The sequence below is a fragment of the Crocodylus porosus genome, unplaced genomic scaffold (genome assembly GCF_001723895.1).
Source record: "Crocodylus porosus isolate Cpor-Errol unplaced genomic scaffold, CroPor_comp1, whole genome shotgun sequence".
NCBI classification, from domain to species: domain Eukaryota; kingdom Metazoa; phylum Chordata; order Crocodylia; family Crocodylidae; genus Crocodylus; species Crocodylus porosus.
In genome coordinates, this window is record NW_017728913.1 from 14,352,864 (window position 1) to 14,374,965 (window position 22,102).

Consider the following 22,102-nt stretch of genomic DNA (forward strand, 5'->3'; position numbering starts at 1 on the left):
AGCAATATAAAGACATTTATGACTCCTCAGTGCTGTGGAAGGTTGAGTCAGAAAATCTGTATCTGACACCTGCTCTTTGTGGTCTATGAAAGGTCTGTTTACCATTTCATGGAGGCCACACACATGGAAACCAGGCAGATTACCTTATTGTCATGTACTTGGCAGAGAGCATGTTAGTCACAGTAAAAGAAGACCCTTACATGTAAGACTCTGAGGGACTGGAGGTTCACAGTCAGGCTGTATTTTCAAATCCAAGACTCCAAGACACTTTTGTCCATTTTCCTGCTATCACGTGACCTTGACCTACTTTATGCCAAGACGACTGCCATTTATTATGCTGCCAGATACAAGTCAGAGAGAATTAGTAAGAGAGAAAACAGATCTTAACTCTGCTAGGATTGTGCAGGAGACAAAAAGAGTGTAACACAGGCTTAAGGATCACAAACTTCTGCTTAGTTTGTATGAACATTTTTTTAAACAAGTGGCCCATTTTCTTATTATTTTAATCTGTGTAATAGTGAGCTTTAATGCCATCTGTAGGAGATCCCATCACACCAACAATGCTGGTGATGTGCTCCAAAGAACCCACTTGGTACGACTCTTGGATGTAGATGCCCACCTTGCTTTCTCTAACCTACTAAAAAAGTACCTTTTAAGCTTGTGCCTTTTTTTAATCCAGGCCTATCAGTATACAAGGCAGAAAAATACCTCAAGTCACCACCAAAGCACAATGCGGGGAAACCAGTAGTCTTCCTGCTGTCCAGTAGCATAAGTAGGGGGGTGTGAACAAGGCACCAGCTTACAGGGGCACCAGAATGACATTCTCCCGTCCCCGTTCCTTTTGGCCAGAACAGCTCTGCATTACCTACCTGGAGAAGCTGGGCTGGAACAGATCTGCGCCACTCAGCTGGAGATGTCGTATGCTGGGACACGCCAGGCAAGTTAAGCTCACTCTTCTTTTCCCCCACCCTCTAGCTCTCCTGCACAGGGGAGTTTTGCATTGGGCAAACTTATTAGTTACCTCTGTGCTGCTGTCTCACCCTTTTAGCAAGCGTTAAAATGTGGCAGGATATAGGCAACTTACTGATTATTTATAATGAATGTATGGTTTTTGAAGCAATGCTTACCTTGCTGGATTCAGGATTAACCTTTGCTTCTCTTCTCTCCTAGAATGAAATCACTGGCACTTGCAATCAGCTCCTCTTTCAAATAGCAGTTTGGAGCCATGAATATGCACAAGTCAAACCATATGTGCAGTAGGAGCACTTGCAGCTTGGGATGCTTCCACTTCTCTATTACTGACTCCTGCTGTTCTTATACTTCTGTATATTAGGAGCTTGATCTTAGAGATCTTATTTTCATTTGCTTAAAGCATGCAAAATGCTACTTTTGTATTTGAGGGATCTAGGCGGCAGCGATGTTGGCCTAAGCACAGAAGGCAGGCAAAGTCTTTGGGTAGATGCAATATCTTTTATTAGACCAACTAAATAGTTACAAATAACAACTTTTTTTGCAACTATTTACCACTGCCCAAAGACTTCTGTATTTGGGCAGTGAGGGACAGAGTACTGGCTAAAATTTTTCTAAGTCAAGAAAAATTCTACCATGAATACACTACAGTTCTGTAAGTTCTGTCATTTCTACAGTTAACAACCTAATATTAGCAGTCTGTGTAATAAACTGGAGCTGGAAATAACTTTTACAATAAAAAAATGTTTTTTTTCCTTTAAGATATTAAAATATTTCTTAAAGTTTTAAATAATTTTGATCACATAAAGCACTTTTAAAAAATAACTAGAGCTACTTAGTGCCAGTGAAATACAGCTACTTAATCCAAGCTAATGGTGTTATGTACAACAGAGAAGTACAATATTTATATATGGTAAAATCTTTTATTTATAGAAGTGAACAATTAAAATTGAGGGAAGAACAACTCTTATGAAAACTTGGAGGAAAGTACACTTATAATACACAAATAAGTACATACAGGAATGTGTGTATAATTTATAAAGGGACTTATATGACCACATTCAAAATATAGTGCACACATTACACCCTGTGGAAAGGAAAAGAATTTTCCACATCCATAAATACAAGAGTACATTCCACGTGTTGTGCAGACGTGACTTTCCACATGTATTTTGAAAACTTGAGATATTTTAGAATTTAGCCTTTGGTTCATCTGCTATGGTGGCAACAGACTACTTTTTTTTTTTTAAAGATAACATATATGTTGCCATGCCCTTCAGTCTAACAGGTTTCAATACTTTATTTTTTTCTGCTTCCTTTTGTACATAGAGATCAGGCAAGTTATGTCATTCAAACATTAAAAAATAAAATTGAAAAAAATAAAAGCTCTAATTATGCAATGAAATGAAAACTAGTGTTGCTAATGCTTCAGCATGAAGCATTAGCAACATGGGAAGAATGGCACACCCAGGCACAGGTCAGGGTTGAAAAAAGACATTTAAAATAAATGGCTAAGCAAAAAAAGAAAGAAAGAAAGAAAAAAAAGATTGTTGCATCTTATTATTAGGGTCCACTATATTTCTGATCTAGAAGAATACAAAGCAGCTGAGAAATCCCTGATGCTGTCCTTTAAGAGGTCAACTCCAGGAGCTGCCAGAAATTGTCTCCTCTTCAATCTTGATTGTCACAACAAAGAACATGGTTCTTATAAAATCAGATGTCTGTCAATTGAAGGCATTTGAAAACATTAGCAATTCTCAATTGCATCTACAAATGAATTGGAAACCTGTAAAGAAACTGCTGCTGTGTTGGGGACCCTGCAAATCTTTGGCTTTCGGGCAAGCTAACATGAACTTCCTTGAGATTCCTACCTATAGTTGATTCCCAGTTCACTTTTACACATGTTCCGGAAGTGGAGGAGTAGTGGCACTTTAATTAGAGGGGTTCCCAGAGCCAATATAATTAAAGTGCTGCAGTGTCTCATGTATCAGTGTCCCCATGCTTCAAAATGGTGGCAGGGGCACTTGAACTAAAGTTTGTTTGAATTAAAGTACTGTATCAAACAAGCTTTAATTCAAATGCCCCCACCACCATTTTGAAGCATGAGGACGCTGATACATGAGATTCTGGAGTGCTGACTGGAGTGCAGTAATGGACCGTCTGAAACTTGCTGTCTCTACTGAAAACTCATTCAATGAACTGCTTGCCTCCAAAGGGAATCTCCACCTGCCTCTGGATGATACTTGTGAATAAGCTACATGAGATCTAAGTAGCTATATAGCTTTCAGTAACTCATATGTGTGATCAAAGGCTACCATGCCACTGTTTTCTCTAAGGGATTTCTCTGATATTGCTCTACTCTGTACCCTATTCCAAATCTACTCCTTGTAACGAGTAAAGTTCTCCTCTGTACTTACCATGGGAGACTTGTTGGGAGAGGGTCTAGATTATGCCTTGGGATCCCCTTGGTTTGGCTGACTAAGGGAGACCACTATTTGTGCTTCAGACTGAGGGAAGCACAGCAAGTTCTTGCAGTGGGTCAAGTACCCCTCAGGACTACTAGGACTGTGTTTCCCAGGGAGCACAGGGCCAAATCAGTCCAGACCTGGGGTGGTGTCTGCGTTACCCCCAGGCTTGCAGGTGTGCTCCAGGAAGGGTCGGCAGCCAGATGTGAGGCATCCCCAGGGAGGCACTTGGAGCCTAGAAGGTGGTTGGGCTCAGTGAGGTGGGTGGCTCAGTGCAGGAGCAACCCCTACTGCCCCACCACAGTACATGTGTAGGATTTTAGTTCTAAAGTCACTTAGGGCCTAACTTTAAAGATATGCAGTTATCTAAATATAAAAGAAGCTATGCAGTGGGATTTTCAAGAGCATTTTACTTTTGTGGCATTTTTGAAAATCCCAATAGATGCCTACGCACAGATCTAGGTGCCAAAATACCTTTGAATTCTAGCTTTTGTGTAATTCTGAAAATGTTACTTTTGCCATCTCGCTCTTCACTGTTAATACATTAATATGGAAAACCATTCACACAAACATCACTATGGATGCACTACAGGGTTAAAGGAAATTCCCTTGGTTAGGAGAGAAGGCTTACTCAGACAGTGACTTGCTAAAGTTCCTGTCTGGGGTCTAAAAGACAAGACTTTTTCCCTGAGCTAGGGGGCTGAACAGCTTCACTGAACAAGAAAAAAAAAGGCAAATTTTGAGCACAGAGGTGGTTTTAGGGTATTGATTGAAGGATGGAAAGGAATATAAGATGCAAGCTTGTTTTATATTTTTAGTAAAGGGAAGTTGTATTGAGGCAATAGTCAAAACATCAAGCTTCTGTCTGTTTTGTTTGATTTATACTGAAATACTCCGATCTGAGGGGTGTCAGATTTTTAACTCTGAGATTTTGCCAGAATCACAGGGGAGACAGGGAGGGGAAGTATCCCTGTCATCAACCACACTGGTAGGAGAAAAGGTCAAATCAACTACTGTTTTGGAGGATACAAGGTAAGAGGTCCAGCAGAGAATGTTTTCACAAGGGACTTTCAAAGATATTGAACAACTGCCCAATGTGATGATCAAGCTAATGGGAATGGGCAGCACAGTAACAGCAAAAGTATTATGAGAAACATTAAGCTGTTTACTGATTTTAGGTGGAGGAGACCAAACTGAAGGAGAAGCTTGTAAACCTGAGTCTATAAAATAATCATTCAGAGAAACCAGGAAGATTATTAAAAGAGGTAAAATCATTGTATCTGCAAACAATAAAAAAGAGAGACCAACGGTGTTATACTTGTTCTCTAGTGGTTGATGAATCTAGGACAAGTTTAAGCTGCAAGTGACTGAATGCCACATATTATATTGTCCTTCATTAATTGTAGAAGGTGCTTAAGAGAGGACATGATAGCAGCCTTTAAATACTTTAAGGGCTGCCATAAAGATGAGGGAAAGCACCTTTTCTGTCTTGCTGCAGAGAGGAGGATGCAGACTAAAGTTGGAGTTGGAGCAAAGTAGGATTAGATTAGATATCCAGAAAAACACTTCTTCACTGTTAGGATAGTGAAGCAGTGGAATAGACTGGCTAGGATGGTTGTGGACTCTTCTTCACTGGAAGTGTTCAAGAAGAGGTTGGATAGCCACTGGTTGAGGATTATTTAGGCATAGCTATGTCTGTGTTCTATCAAGGGTATTTCCCATGCTTCTGGGCTTTTCTGGATGCCCTATCCCCTCTTTCTGCTATGTGTCAGATTGTTTTTAATCCTCCCTTGCAAGCCTTGCAAGTTGGCTACAGTCAAAGCTGGGGATTTTGACTGGGGTGTACCAATGCTCCTGCTGGAACCAAAGTTGGAGGTTCCTGCCTAAAGGGTTTTGCCCCTCCACTCAGGGTAAGACCAATTGCCATATTTGGGGTCAGGAAGGAATTTTACCCCATGGTCAGATTGGTATGGACTCTAGGTTTTTTTGGATAGTTTAGATGGGAATGATCCTGCCTCAGGAAGTGGGGTAGACTAGATGACCTTTGGAGGTCTCTTGCAGCCTTACTTCTTTATGAGTCTATGACTACAATTTGAGGAATTTAAATAGCCAAAGAAAATGGAACCTATACCCATTATATGAAGTAATGGTTCTCATGCCTTTTGCAGTTGTGTATCTCTTTAAAAGTTTTCTTAAATATAGCCTTGTACCCTTGTGATTCAGCATTATGGATAATAAAAGGTCGCCCGTCCAACAACCTAGAACAAGGTCACTGCAACCATGTGGCAGATGCTCCTGCCCTACTGTACCATGCCTGCACCAACTTTTCCTGCAAACTGTACTACATAGCCCCCCACTCCTGTGCATCCCCTTTATATGTGCCCTTGAACTCCTGGATGTGAGCTCCTTTGGCCCCATTGCCCATGTCTCACTGCCTCAAGGGGCAGGGGCAGCAAGAAGATGGAAGAGAGAGGGGGACCCTTGAGACTCTAGTGGTAGCAGCAGTGGCAGCAGCTGGAATGGTGTGGGAAGTGGCATCTGACTAGGAAACTGGATGCTACAAATTAACCCCTTTGCTATTTCAAACAGCTCAATCAGCCTTTGCCATTACCTGGGATGGATCAGTGGTGGCAAGGGCTGATGGGACAGAAATTCTCCCTTTGTACCAGGTGGCTTGTGGGCAGCAAAGGTGACCAGGTTGCAGAGGCTGATTATACCTTGCTGCTGCAGGTATCTTGCAGGTTACTCCATTACCATTGACACCCAATGGTAAGGGTGATGAGACTCCTCATTATCTGTTTCCATGTGGAAGTGATAGTTCCACCATCACCCCCTGGCTAGAATATTTGGACTGCTTGTATACTTAATAGCACTACAAACAATGCATCTAAGATCCCAACATTTCTTAAACTGGGGTAAAGTGAGTCTGTGACCGATAAACATTGATTGCTCCTCTTTGTTCACCCACATACTGACTCTTGAATCACAGATCTCTTCCCTTCTTTCTAGTACAAAGGAACAGGATCATGATCTATTTAGCTTTTAGGCATAGTAGGGGCAGGAACCATCTTTTACTGTCCATTTGTCTAGCAGTGGGCATGTGTACACAAAACATTTACTGAACAGGAGACTACTTAGCTGTCATGCATCTGCACATGAGCCCCTATTAGGTTGGAGCAGATTAATTAACTCAGCAGCAGGATAGTACTTGTATTTACTATGCAGCAACACATGTGTAGATGCTGATCCAGAAGTAAATTGCTCCCAATCATTATAGTCAAAAGGGAGCCACATTCCTGCCTGTTACCATAACATAACTCAGCAGCTAGCAGCAGGAGCCTCATGGCACATGCAACCCCTCTGTTGCCCGATGGAGCCACCCTAAGCATAGGTCTGACACCTCCATGTTCCCATCCAGCCCAGGGCAGACCCTAGAGCCCCCAGCCAGCCTAGGGCTGGCACCCAAGCAGCTGTGGCCAAAACCTGGAATTCCCCTTGGCTGCTGCATGGGGGTACAGTGCACGACAGGAGCACAATTCTCCTTTCCAGCTCAATTTGCTCCTGACCTGGGTGCATATATAGACACTGTTCTCAGGACTAGTTTACTGCAGAGCAATTTCCTCCACAGTTTATTCATGCATATTGATTGCCTGTGTAGATGCACCCAATTAATCAATTATGTTGGCCTGATCCTGATTAGGACATCTGGGTACCAGTGTACGACAAGTAACTGTGATCATATTTAGTTTCATGACTATATGAAGAACTAGCAAATGTGGTAGCAATATATTAAGAACACAAGCTGTCAATAACTATATTTTTGATGCTGCTGCAGGCTGATCACATCTTATAAATAGTTGCCATGAGCTCCAGAAAAGTAAAGGCCCATAACATCCACAGAACTATGCCTATTGCCTCTCCACGTGTTTCTCAGAAAATTGGCTTATTTTTACTGTAAACCTTCTACTATTATCCACAGCAAAAACTTACAAATATGTCTACAATGTTTTGAAGTGGCCTACATAAGCTATAGATAAGATAACTATTATTAGTAGTATTATTGGCATCCTTTCATTTGCAAGAGACAGTGGACATTGCAACCTATGACATAGATGGTTTTTGGTGTCTCATGTGACTGAATAGTCGAATCCGAGATTTGCATGATCTGTGACAGTGGTTGCAAATGTCTGTGTCACAGTTGGGTGGTTCAGGAGCTGCTTGCTTCCTACGGATTCTTTTCTCTTGAAGCTGTTGGAGCCAATTCCCATCATGGACTTTAATGCCCTGGTGACAATGATGACACTACTTGTTCCAGTCACTTGCCAAGGTTTCCCATTGGCCAGGATCAAGTCCAAATGCCTTCCTATCTCACTTGCATGTATCTTTATAGCAAGGCTTGGGGCATTCTGTTGTTCTTGTTCCCTCCAACAGTTCCCCAAATATCATGTCCTTGGGTATACGTCCATCTTCCACCAATCTGTTCAGAAGACCTAGCCAGACCAGTCATCTCTATCTGAGTAGGGCTGTCATGTTTGGTGTATTTGCCCTTTGAAGAACCTCTGTGTTGGTAACTTTATCTTGCCATTTGATATGTGAGTATGTGGCATAAGCAGCACAGGTGGAAACTGTTTATCCTTTTCTCTTGAAGTACATAAGTTGTCTATGTTTCCCCATCACACATGAGTGCTGAGTATGCAAGCTTTCTGGCTAGCATTTTGAGCTTGATGGTAAGTTTTGAGTTGTCTCATGCTCTTTTAGTTAGTCTGATGAAGGTGGTGGCAGCCTTTCCAATGCAAACATTATGTTCTTCCTCCACTGAGAGGTTGGTGGTCACTGTAAAACCTAAGTAGCTGAACTTTTGGACCATTTCTAGCTGGTTCTCATTAAGGGTGATTGATGGATCTTGTGGAACTCCCTGTCCTAGTACAACTGGTTCTTTTATACTGATAGTGAGAGCAAATGCCTGACAAGCTGTTGAAAGGTGATCTATGAGTTCTTGTAGTAGGTCTTTGTCATGGTCTGTAAGGGGAGCATCATTAGTGAATAGAAGCTCCTTGATAAGAACCTTTCTAATTTGAGTCTTCGCCTTAAGTCATGACAGGCTGAAAATTTTCCCGTCCAATCTTGTGTAAAGGTACACTCCACCTTTCTATATCTTTAAATGTGCAGTTCAGGAATACCAAGAAGAAGATCCAAAGAGTGTAGGGGCAAAAACACATCCTTGCTTTTGGAATTCAACAACACATATCCTGAAAAACACAAAAACAAAGCCTAGCAGTTTCATTTCAATGAACAAAACATAGGCTTTTCACCTACTGGTGCCAATTTTCAATCTTTGCCTGCATAACACATTGCTATATACTAGTGCAGATCCCTTTGCAATTAAGATTGGAGGTCTCTAAAAGTGAAGGAGAAAAACTACTGTTTTATGATTTCTGATTCAAGCTAAATATATGGATCATAATAGACAAAAACAATGTACTTATGAGACAGTAAAATAAAAGTTTTAGATGATACAGAGTATTGGAAATATTTTTTAATAGTAGATCTGGATTGTGGATTTAGGTATAAAAGTCATCTAGCTTGTCATGAGAAAATTGTATTTTTTTAAAAAGCTACCTAACTATAACATTTCATTTTTGATTGCAAAATCTTTAGAAATAAAGAAAAATATAATATCATTTAAGAATTTACACAGGTGTTTTTTCCCCCTTATAGCATGGCAAGAAGAATATTGGGTGATCCTGTTTCAAAATGTGCACCAGGAATATTTTCCAGTTATGTAATAAACAGCTTTGCTAAATAGAGCCAACCAATATAAGGAATGACTTAACCTTAGTGACTGGCAGTGTATCAAAATCAAATAATAATAAAACAGCACTGTACATCTTAATATCTTTCTTTTCCACTAGCACACACTGCTTCCTGTATTCATCGGTAGTGTATCTTAAGAAAGCCTAATCAGGATTAAGCACTACATCAGCATATGAAATCAAGCTAGTATTGCCTCAGAATTTAATTAACACTTTTCCCTTTCTGCATCCCCACATTAGTTTCTCTTTCCTTACAATATTTTTAACCTTGTCCTGCACATATGTTCCTTTTTTGTTCTTTAATTCCTTTAACTCAAAAACTGGTATTATTTCTAACTCTTCCTGTCTGTATCTTTTCCTTAATCTCTCTCCTGCAGTGACCTAGTCACTGAGCTGAAGGCTCTGTTCTTTCTGAGCTGCAGCTGGGAGCTATTGCTGCTGTGATGTTCTTTCTACGGCTTCCATGTAACAGCTGTAGCTGAAAGCAGAATTGATTTCTGTCCCTGTGCTGATCAAATAAATGGCACAAAATGCAGGAAAGGAGAGAGGCTGAGACATGGTTTCAGAAAACAGTACTGTGTGAATTGCACACAGTGGCACCCTTGCACATTACAAAAAAAAGCATCAGAAAATAACTACGTTTCAGGTTGTTAATCCAAGCTAAAAGACAATCCCGCATTTGACAAACCCCCCAGGAGTACTGGAAACCTAAACTAGTCACTTACCAGTTATTGCATATGCTGTATTTATATTTAACCTTGCATTGTATTCAAACCTTTTCTAAGGCCTAATTATTTCTGTGATGGATGTCCATGACCTCTGACTTCATAACATTAAAAAGAACAAAAAAAATCCCTAATCTTACTGTGACATCCCAGTGCATCCTGACTTCTCCCTGAGCCTGATTCTCCACTGCTTTGTGCATTGTATCATTTTTTTTCTATTAGAGCATAGTGGCTGCAAAATACTGCCATCCAAACTAACTTATATTAATAAAAGATTCCTGGTGTGGCTTTGAAAATGTAAAATGTCACTCACACTTATCACTTGCATAGAGTATATAAACATTATTTATTATTTGTTTGTTAAAACAATCTTCAGATCCTGAACATCTCAGTAGTACTGAGGGTAGCATTTTCTCAGAAAATTATGTACCACTACTGTCACAAACAACATAATTGCACCTAGAATAATTAATGCTTTTCATTGATGTCTGTGACTTTTTCATTTTATCGGAGTTGTATGAAAAGGGAGGAAACTGCTAAATGTATTTAATACTATACTACATATAAATATTTTTCTGGTTCCTTCTTAAAACATCATTGTCAGTACAAAATGGATGTGCATGTTCTTATATGCCTTATTTTTCTAATTTCTCTATAAAATGAGTAATGATTATTTCTACTGTGGATTTCAGTTTACCTTCAGTATTTAATCTACTCATACCAGCTCCCCTCAGGCCCTCCACCACTTATACCAAGTCTCTTTCTTCAAATCAGTCAAAGACTTTTCTGAATGCAAAGATACTTAAAACAGTGTAGAATAAATACAGCAGATAAGATATACGCTATTCAACACATTAACATATAGCGATCAGGCAATATTAAGATCATGACACCAAAATCTGCCCTTGCTGCTATACATTTTCAAAGCTTGGCCGAGGTATAAATATTTGATTAAAACAATTCTAGTTTGCACACACTCACTAGAGACCATACGTAGTTTGGCAGTTAAAAGTCTCACAGGATGCTTTTTGTACTGGGCATGCTTCTGTTCTTCTCAACTTCTGTGCGCCAACCAGATGGCAAACAAGCTCTCTCTCCAGAGTGACACAGCATATTCCATCTCAACGTTGGGAGGATGGAGTAGGATTTTCCAAGTGACTGCTCTTCCTGGCTGCTGTGGATAGTTGTGCTGCCAAGAGAACTGAGAGCAAGGATGCTCTCTCTCCTGTGTTCTCAGTACACTTTAATGACATTAAGCAGCCTGGACAAAGCAGCCTGTCTCAAATTTGGAGAGGATGGACAGCCTACAGGCATGGACTAGGAGGGATACTCAGATTAAAGAAAGCTTGAAGGCGAGGAAGACTGGGACAGGCTAGTCAACATGAAAAGAAGAGGGTGCGATGGAAGTGGGGAAATAAAGTGTTGGGAAGGTGGGAAGGGTAAGAAGGAGGGTAAATTGGGATGAAGAGCGTGGGGATGAAAAGAGATTGGGAAGGAAGATGGGTAAGAAGAGGGGAAAGAGAGGTTAAGTGGGTGAAAATTGGGACTGAGGCAAGGAGTGGAGAGGGAAAATGGGGAAAAAAGAAGGTGGGGTGAAGTGCCAAGGCTAGGAGGGAACAAAGGAAGAAATATTTGTGACCACGAGGATGAACACAAGATTATTACTACTTTACAAGTCTGGAATGAAACACGAGATTTCTGAGTCTCATCATACCTCTATTCTCAGCCTAAGTCTGTTTGTTTAACAGATGAGCAAAAGAGAACACACATGATCGATACCTCACAAACCTCAAAGGGGTCTTCACTCAACAAGGAGTTACAGAGAGATAGATCCTGCAGAGAGATAGGTCACACTTTTGAAAAAGACACCCAGATACCACATGAAAAATTGCTGCAGCACAAAAAGGAAATCTCCACAAATGGCGCATCATTAGTTATGCCATACCATTCAGCCCTGGAACCTATATGGAAAAACCTCAAACAGTTGCAATCCACACTAAAAGAAGGTCCAATTCTTCATGAGATCTTCCCAGAACCAACCATACTAGCCTTTAAACAGGCACTAAACCTGACCAAACTCATCACTAGAAGTAAACTTCCAAAATGTACCTAATAGATCCAGACCATACTGGGACAAGGAATTTAAAACCTGACACATATCTCCACTACTCCCACAATAACTATACCCCACAACAGAAACATCAGCATTTATGGATCTTACACCTGCACCTCCATAAATGTAATACATCCTATCCAGTGCACTAAATGACCTGATGAACAATATGTAGGAGAAACCAAACAACAACTGTGTATGAGAATGAATGCACACTGAAAATTTATCAAAGACATATATATCCAATTACCTGTGGGTGCACACTTCTCACAAGACAACCACTCTTTCTCCAGTCTCTCAGTTCTAATCCTCAAAGGAAATTTACAAAACACCTTTTGTAGACAAGCATACAAACCTCACTTCATAAATCTACTGGATACAAAAAATCACAGACTAAATATAGACATTGGATTTATGGCACATTGTATCCTGTTTGCCATCCAATAACCCCAGGTAACTTCTATACATTTTACCAGTTGTATTTGATCACCAGGTCAACACTCCTCGATTTCCCCGCCTCCACCTACCTGTCTTACACCTATTGTCTCCCATGGCTTCTGATTCTCATTGCCACACATTTGCATTTTCACAGATCTGAATTTGGCATATTGGTTTCTATTTCACGTAGGAGAACACAAAACAACAGCAGACTCTCCCAGTGCCTGAAGAAGGGTGTTTGTGCCTGAAAGCTTGCAAAGAACAATTTTTCCAACTATTAAGTTGGTCTAATAAAAGATATGACATTTACCCAAAGAACCTTGTCTGTACACAAAGACTCAAAAGTTAAGAAATGTGTGAATTGAAGTTACTTATGAACACAGTAGATTTCGCTCATTAACATTTGCTATGTAAAAAGCTTATATTTTTCAAACATTTTCATCCAGGCAAAAACAGTATTGGCATTGTTTCCTTTCTTATTTTGGTATATTTAATGCATACAAGGTACTAACACATAAGTGCACATAGCCTTTTTTTCCTCCCAAAATTAGCATTATTACTTTATTTGGTGATTCATTACAATCTGTATATCCAACAGTCAAAAAATAAACTAAGCATAATGTTAAAGCATTTTACAAGCAAAATACTTTACTGCTTTTTTTCCGATTGACATAGAGTTTGATATGTGTACTGTCTAAAGGATATACTGTACATAAAAACCAAAACATAGTTCTTTGAACTGGACTGAAGAGAGTTAAATCTTGGGAGTCACCTAATTTTAATTGAACAAACTCTCAGTGAAAAACCATATACCTGGAGCTTTTAACATGGCTGCCTTTCCACGAACATACTGTATCATGAAGGCAATAAGCAACTGAACTTCTCTTCTCATGATGTTGTAGATCTTCCTTATCAAAGAAATTAAGTGACCAAAGAAGCTGGAATGGGTTTAACTTAGCCTGATATATATATGTATATATATGTACATACATATATGTGTATATGTATGTATATATTTTATAAAAAGGTCAGAATATAGAGATCAATTTTGAAAGCTACTGAGGAAACCATTTATAGTAATGTTTGATTCCAACATTTTCCATCTCATGTAACTAACAAGCTTAAAGTTTAATCCCCACTGATCATCTTTCCATTTGTCATTTCTCTGTTTCAATGTGCAAACCCAGATTTGTTTCACTGTCTAACAACATACAATGTAGAAATAGATGCTCCTTTGCCATAGTAACCACATCTCTGATCCTCCAACTGTATATCTCTGGCTTTAACATCTTACAAAACTAAAAAATAGTTGATCTAGGTTGTAATAAAAAAGAATATTAAATACCTTTGGTAAAAATAGATATATTTAACAAGTTTAGAAAAGCAAATATACTGTCAAAAAGAGAGTATAAAAATGTACACAATTAAAAAATACAAACAAAAAATTGTAGGCCATAGTAGTGAGAATAAAGGCACTGTTCTTTTTCAGTGTTCTCCTTATTAGCTCACACTTATTGTCCAGTCAGCTTTTTTTAAAAGGCAGGAGTTTTAAGAGTATGGAAAAATCCAGTCTTTTCTAGTATTAGACAAATTAAGTTTAATTCAGAACAAGGCAATTTATTTTAAACCATGTTGGTAAGACACAGAACACTCTGATTTAGAGCACATGGGAGTAGTTGAGTACAGAAAGAAAGATTCCAGATGTTGTCAACCATAAGGCAGGTGTAACTAAAGCTGTAGAAGTAAGACAGCCATCAGGGTCAAGTCTTCATGATGTGAGAATTCTAATTTTTATACTCCTAAATATAAAATCCATGTAATGTCAAGACAACTGAAAGAGACAATATATATATCTTTTAAATCCCTCATGATGCCTTTCTCCCATCCTTTGACTGGGCCTCCAGTCAGAGCTGTTATACAACATATAATCCCAGTTTGAATTTTCCTCTTTTTAGACCTCACTGTAAATCCTGAAGATGGAAGATTCCCAAAGCATACAACTGAGATTATAAATGCGATAATGCACAAGCCCCATAACAGAATTAGCCATTGATTGAATGTGCTTTGGAAGAAACAAGCACATTTAGTCACATTTATCCTTCGGTATTCCCTTTACACACACAGTCACACTCCTCATGGTGTTCCAGGGGTACATCTGTCAATGATTTATGCAATCCCTTTATGCCGCTTCTGGGCTTCAGTTGAAGAACCTGAAAGAGGACAATACAAGCCAATCCTTTAAATAAATCATTAAATGGTTTTGAGTCTGATATACAGTGCACTAGTAGTAGTAAATTGGAAGACAGGAAAACCACCAAAAAAAAACCTCAGTCACTCCACAGCTGAGTTTCCTCATTTATTCCACTCATTAGTATTTTGTTTTGGTTTGGGGTTTTTTTTGGCTTTACTTCAAGTCCACTACAATCTTTCTTAAGACATTGTACGCAGGCATTTACCTTGGTCAAAACAACCTTGTTTGTAGTTGGGATTTCTTGGATTTTTTTTTTTTTTGGAGCACCAAATATATTACCTGACTTGACAGTAAATTATGGTTCTGGTTAAAATAGCTTTGGCTTTCAATGTTCAATTATGTACAATTTATAAGAACATGTTTTCAATTTTTTTAAAAATCTTAGATGGTTTACTGACACTTGTGAAGTTGCACAGTGTCAGGGGATTATATAACCTATACATTTATTTGCTAACAGAACAGTACAGATGCTTCACCTTTTGATAGCTGGAAATTAGCCAATATCACTATGTTACATATACCACTTCCTTTACTGTTAGTAAGTCAGTATTAGGCATATCTATTCGTTGTGCTTGATTGTAAAATCACATCATATTTTATTGTAAAAAATATGAAGGGCACATTGGGTCACAGAACCCATTCCTGTGGGTATACTCACAGATATTAAACTGATATATTTAGGTTATAAATAATGTCAGACACTGGAAAGACTTTCCAGGCATTAGAGGTTGGGAGGAATATTATCAATAAATAAATAAATACCGCCCCCCTCCCCCCCACCAAAATAAGCAAAGAAATAAAAGTCCCTTCCTCCTCTCCTCATCCTTCCCCAGTCTTCATCTCCTCCTCTCCACCCTGCAAGTTGTGAAATTTCAGACTGGTCAACTGACCTGTTGAGTTGAGCCTGAACAATCATCATTCTCATTTACTCTTATTATGAGAAACTGAATAGCACATCCTGTTTTGCTCAGGTTAAATAAATAATTCAAACATAAGTTTCTGCAGTCTATAACACCACATATGTATCAAGTCCCTTTTCTGACACAAGAATATCACCCCAGAATCAGTTGAACATGTATTTTTGAAAGTCAGAAGCATTTACCACATATACTCACATATCCCATGCTCCCTCCCCACCCTGCCCCAAAATGTAACTCTCCAAAATCACGATGCATGTCTTAAGTGAGGAAACAGATGTCTGTGCTGGAATGGAGGTATAGGGATGCTGGAATGGCTGCCGCGGTTGTGCTGGACTCCATTTCAGCAGCAGTGTGAGAGAGTTAAACCTCTAAATATGGAGCTCCAGGAAGAGGGTAAGTGATGCCGAGGAGTGGACTCCACTCCTCTATGGCCAGTATGCAGCCATAGTGAGCCCATGTTGTGGCAAGATTCTGGAAAAATCTTTTTTTCTTCATACTGTCTTTACAAATCAAAGTGCAAGTTTTATTTTGGGGCATGAGATAAGAGTAAATGTGGTGAATTTTCTTCAGAACCCATAAATAGGGTTACACATGACTATATGGACTCTCTTTATTTACTCTTGGTGCAAGGGAGAGCTTTTTCCAGATGATTCAATGTAGAGTCACACTAGCAATGCTCCAGGAACTGCATTCTGTTGAGTGTTAATGTTAACTGTTAACATTGACATTAAAGATTGGTCATTCAGTGCAGTGGTCAGGAAACATTTTTTTGTAGTTGCAGCCCAGAATGACACCATTAAGGTCCAAAGTTGGCTACCGGTAGGGCTCATAGATCTGGCCCATGGGCTGTAAGTTGCTGACCCCTGTTTTAATGAGTTTGTTTTTTTTCTTGTCTCAAATGTAAAAAAACACGTAATGAAGAACATACCTCATGGTATTTTTTGGTGACTTTTGTTGGGATGCATTGGCAGTCATTGCAATTATGCTGACAGCAGGCACAGTTTCCACCACAACGTTTAACCAGTAGACACAGTGGCCAAAAGATGGTGTCAGTTCGCTTTAGCTCCTCCCTTAGCGACACTGAGAAATTGCGAGGAGTGCAGCTGTACAGTCGTACTTCCTCCTTTAGAAGGTTCAGGTCTACCACTGAATAGCAAATAAACAGAAATAATTTTATATTTTGTCTATCAAACTCCATCAAGTAAATACAGGAGAATTCCTGTGTGTTTAAGACATTCATTTTATGTGAACCTTTCCTTAAGACGATTCCAACCAAGCCCCTCTACAATCACTGAAGTCAGCATGATACAGTTCCAATACATGTCAGCGGTGGCAAGATGTCTGTATCTCTTGCATAGAACCCATACCATATCAGTGCTATGAAGCTCATTTCAATATGGGTTCCTTCTATGCTGCTACAGAGGACATATGCAGATTCATAAATTATTTCTGACCTAGGGAGAAGGATGGTGCAAAAGAAGCCATGTGTACTGCACCAACCTTACTTGTCTCAGAGTGGCCACATTCCCGCCCTGTTGCTTAGGTGTGGGGAGCAAAGAAGGACTCCTTCCCTCCCCAGCTCTAATGGATACCTCCTATGTCAAATTCCAGTATCCAGACAGGGTTTTTCCCATAAACTGAACTGCAGTGCTCTGAAACAGACTTGGAGGAATTGTTATTCTAGTGCATCAGGAATTAAGAATTGGCAAAACCCACTCTCCCAAAAACCCTTGTCATGTGGTTAAGAATTTTGCATACCTTAAAGCAATTCTTTTGAGTTTGCACTACTTGTTCAAAACACACAAATTTTTCTCTATAATTTACATTAATGCTGAATTCAATTTAAAAGGAAAACAAAACATTTTTTCTAGCCAAAGGGAAGACTATGCTATGGACCAGTAATGGACTGTACAGTATATTTGAATAAAAATAATTATGTACAGTACATTTGAATAAAAATAATTATATTCTTTGTCCCTTTGCTGTTCTGTCAGTTTTTACATGTCAACCTGCTAGCACTCAAATCTATTTTCAGCTGTTTTTGAATCTCTGCTTCTCTTCCTCTGGCACCTTCGGGTATGCGTACATTGCATCCCCAGTGCTCTCAGCGCTTACACTAAAGAGCATGGCTCCACCACTTGCTCCCCTTACACATGCCAAGTCTAGGAATGCAGCAATGAAGACACTCCAGGGATGCCACTGCCACTACCCGTCAAACACACTGGAGACAAATCTCAAAACCTGAGGCTGCTGTACTTCCAGGTTTGGTGTGACAGTAGATGTGGGTGCATGCTCTTTGGCAGCTGTTTAAGTGTAAATATACCCTTAGCTGCTAAGGTAGAGCTAAAAAATATTCTTGTTTGAATCAGACTTTTCAACCTGTTAAAGTGTGACTCTGGGGTTTAGTTGGGTAAATTAGGTAAAAGAGGGCAATCCATCTCCACCAAACACAGACCTTTACCATGTCCCTCTAAATCAATGGTTCTCAGCCTTTTTAGACCACGAACCAGAAGTGACCATGGACCAGCATACTGTAGTCTGGAACTGACGGGCATACTGCGGACCGGCAGCCAACTCTTTTTTATACTCAGTATACTAAGTATAAAAAAGGGTTGGCTTCCGGTCTGCATTATGCCGGTCACTTCTGGATTTCCAGTCCAGCAGACCAACCCTCCTACAGACCAGCAGCCAACGCTTTGTGGCCCAATACCAGGCGGCAACCTAGGGGTTGGGAACCTCTGCTCTAAATAGTTTTCACTGTATCATAATACCATGCCAAAGGCTGAGGAGCTTATCAAAATTCCAGAAATAGAGAAGTACACCTCTGGTTCCTCTAATTTCACGGACAAGAAATAATGGGCCTTGAAAGGGAAAAATGCCATTCTTGAATAAATTGGGACTGGTTTAGGGGAACAATGAAAATGTTTTTATTAGCATAGCTGTGATGAAAAGCTCTGCAATTTGGCTTCTGGCAGAAAAGCAGGCTATTACAACCTGTGATATTTGAATTGGCCCCCAAAGAGTAAAAGGAATGTCCAGTTCATAGTGGTGTCTCCTATTTTTTCACTGGTTGGTTACCAGCATTGTATTTTCCTCTTTGTAAAAACCTATGCCATCCTGGCTGTTGGGAATACTGAAATAAAAATCTCAAACAAACTCACATTGACCTTTAGAACTAACCCTTTTCAAAGAACCTTGGACAGAAACCTGGTAAAAAGCAGCCCACAAAAAAAAAAAAAAGACTACACTATAAATAAAATCCACTTTAACAGCTGGTATTCACATAAAAATCCCTAACAAGCATGTCTAATGACCCAGAAAGGAAAAAAAAAAAGGAAGAAAATAACCACAGAGTAAGATTGTTTTTTCTAATTAAACACCTAACAAATAAAATGAAAGAAACATAGAGGAAAAATGCATGCATTGATTACCTGCTGCTTTTAGCCCTGTCTCACCCAGAGGGCACTTGAACCTAGGGAAACTACTTTAGCTACCAGGTGTATATGGTGGATCAGATGAGTCCCTAGTTAGTCAGGAGTGCAAGAATGATGGGGCCAAAAGTAAATCATGAAGCAAGAGGCACACTGGTCCGTAGCTTAATGGATATTACATTTGCCTGACAGTGGAAGTCTTCTAGGGTTCTGATCTATGCTCCCAAGACTGTTTATGTGCTTTACATTAGACCACCATTGCTTATAAAACAGAAATGGGCCTACAAAGAAAGCAAGAAGGAACATGCCTCTGAAGCCTAGTGGCAAGAGCACTCTTCTCTGCTAGCAGAGTTCAGTCATTTTACAGAGGAGACTTCACCCACAAGTGATCATAAGAAAGTAGGGCTGGAAGAAACCTCACAAAGTCATATAATTCAGTTCCTTGCTCAAGGCAGGATTATTCCTGAATAGGCCACCCTAGCTAAGGGCCTTATTACACATTACACTGTAAGCCACACAAATGTTGATTGGCTTGGTGCTGGCTTGCAGCCACACCTTCAATTTGGGTGGCACATCTGTGGGGAGTGTCCACACCTTAATAGAACAGAAACTGGATTATGCTGATGAAGATATAATCCTGCCCTGGAGTGGCTTAATTTTGAGCCGCATAATAAGCGCTTTAAACCAAATAAAGGTGTTAACATGCGGACAATCTAGGGGTTAAGAGCTCTAGGAGCCACCCAAAATTAATGTGCAACAAGGCTCTAAGTATCTGACTCACCTGCTCTTGAAAATGTTGAAGGATGGAGGTTCTACAAATGCTTTATGTAGCCTGGTCCAATGTTCAACCACTCTCATAATCACAAAGTTTCTCCAATCTTCTACCTAAATTTCCTTTACTGATGCCTGAAGCCATTGCTTCTGTCCTTTATGGACATAGAGGACTCTAAGCAACTCATCTCTAGTCCCTCTGTAATTGCCCTTCAGGTATTTGAAGACTGTTACCAAATCCTCCCTCAATCTTCTCTTCTCCAGACTAAATTGATTGTGTTGAAAATTAAAATACACCCTGATTTCTTTCTTCTACTGCTTTTAGGTGCTGGGAACAGAGAACTCCTCCGCGGGTAGTGGGGAAACTAACATGCAACAGATCTAGTTCTGCTCGCAGTTCTGACAGTAGATTTCTGCTGGAATTGGAGGAAGCAGGTACAGCTAAGAGGCTGTGGACTTCAGGAACATCTGACTTATAGCAAGGGGCTGAAGAGTGCTCAGACTTCCAACCAATTCTCTAGCATGATTTGTTCTCTATCCTGTGAAGCTATGAAAAAAATCTTCTCTAAAATAAGTACTGGTGGCAAAGGTATCACCTACTTCACCCAGCAAGGTCAAATGTAAACCAGAGGAGGTTTTGGTGAGGAATTCAGCGAAGAGAAAGAATTCATTCTGTTTTATAACCCCCTGCATGATGGCAGCAATACCACTATTATTATGCCATTGCAGTCATATAATAGGGAAAAAGTTTACAATAAAAATTCAGTTATCATCATTTTGGTCAAAGTTTGGAGAAATAACTGAATTTGAACCCATACCCAAAGCTTGCTGCTCGATTTAAGAGTTCTTTAATAAACATTTTTTGCAGTGTTGAAAACTGCATGTACAGTTTCATGCCTTACAATTAACCAAGGGATATCACACTCTCATCCTGAACTGTCTACGCTCACCCTATCTAATTTCTTATGTAATGCACTTCCATTAATAATGGCAGATTTGTTCGGTGCTTATGTAATTGCTGCTTTGAAGTGTATGAATAAAGGTCTTTTTTTCCTACAGAGTATCTCTTTCTGTCCAAAATGTATTTTAACATATTGTGGGCACAAAGCTAGATGAGAGAATGCATATATTCCCTTAAAAATGTTTACTTAACCACAATAAAAGGTTATGTGGATTTCCCAAGTGAACTAAGCTACAATACCTGTTATAATGTGAAAATTTAAACGCTCTTTCAACTTGACTTCTACTCATTTATCATGTTTGATCCAACAGTCAAAAGTTATTTCTTAGCACTACTTCAGAAAGAATGTAGATTTTTTAAAATAGAAAATTATGAATCAGCATTATGAATGAGCACTATTGAAATAAAGTACAGAAAGAGAAAGAAAAAGAATATTTATGATGGCTGATCTAAAATAAATTTTATTTAAAAAGTGTTTCTTCATTAGCATATGCACTTCAAATATAATAAATTCCTTTCATCCTCTCTGGTAGGATCCAGATAGTTTCGATTGATATAACTGAGTCAACATGGCAGAAGGTGACTAGTGGTGTCCCTTAGGGTTCAGTATTCAGACCAGTGCTTTTCAACATGTTCATCAATTATTTGGATTCAGGTATTAAAAGTGAACTGACAAAGTTTGCTGATGACATCAAACAATGGGGGAGTGTGGTCACACTTGAGGACAGGCTGACAATACAGGCCAACCTAGACAGGCTTGTGAAGTGGGCGGATCTCAACCAAATGATGTTTAATATGAAGAAATGTAAAGTGCTCCATCGGGCGAGAAAAAATCTGCAACACACTGACAGGATCAGCAGTGCTATGCTTGCCAGCACCACAACTGAATGAGACCTGGGTGTTATGATAGACTACAAAATGAACATGAGCCACCAATTGATGCTGTAGCTGGCAGTGGTAATCAGACGCTGGCATGCATCTGCCGAGGCATCTTGAGCAGGGTTAAGGCTGTCTTCCTCTCACTCTGTTAGGCCTTGATGAGACCACAGATGGAGTACTGCATCCAATTCTGGGTGCTGCACTTCATAAGGATGTGGACAAGCTTGAGAGAGTCCAAAGGAGGGCCACACACATGATTAGAGGCACAGAAACAAGGTTATATGAGGAGAGTCTGAAATACTTGGGACTGTTCAGCCTGGAGATGTGAAGACTCAGATGGGACTTGGTGGCAGCCTGTAAGTATAT

The 22,102-nt window shown here is 39.6% G+C and overlaps 1 protein-coding gene and 1 long non-coding RNA gene across 2 annotated transcripts in view; one reads left to right on the forward strand and one right to left on the reverse strand.

The window, feature by feature from the left end:
- Positions 1-13,062: 13,062 nt before the first annotated feature.
- The window catches only part of PDGFC (platelet derived growth factor C), a 212,521-nt gene continuing 203,481 nt past the window's right edge, over positions 13,063-22,102 (reverse strand). Inside the window, exons 5-6 of the mRNA XM_019534518.1 lie at positions 16,623-16,840; positions 13,063-14,733 (exon numbers count right to left, since the gene is read on the reverse strand). Of these exons, the coding sequence (XP_019390063.1) occupies positions 14,617-14,733; positions 16,623-16,840 (335 nt within the window). The 3' untranslated portion in view covers positions 13,063-14,616. The remainder of the gene's footprint in view (positions 14,734-16,622; positions 16,841-22,102) is intronic.
- LOC109309701 lies at positions 17,671-20,374 on the forward strand. Its single transcript, XR_002101010.1, has 2 exons — positions 17,671-17,956; positions 20,222-20,374. It is a non-coding gene; the product is annotated as an uncharacterized LOC109309701 (long non-coding RNA).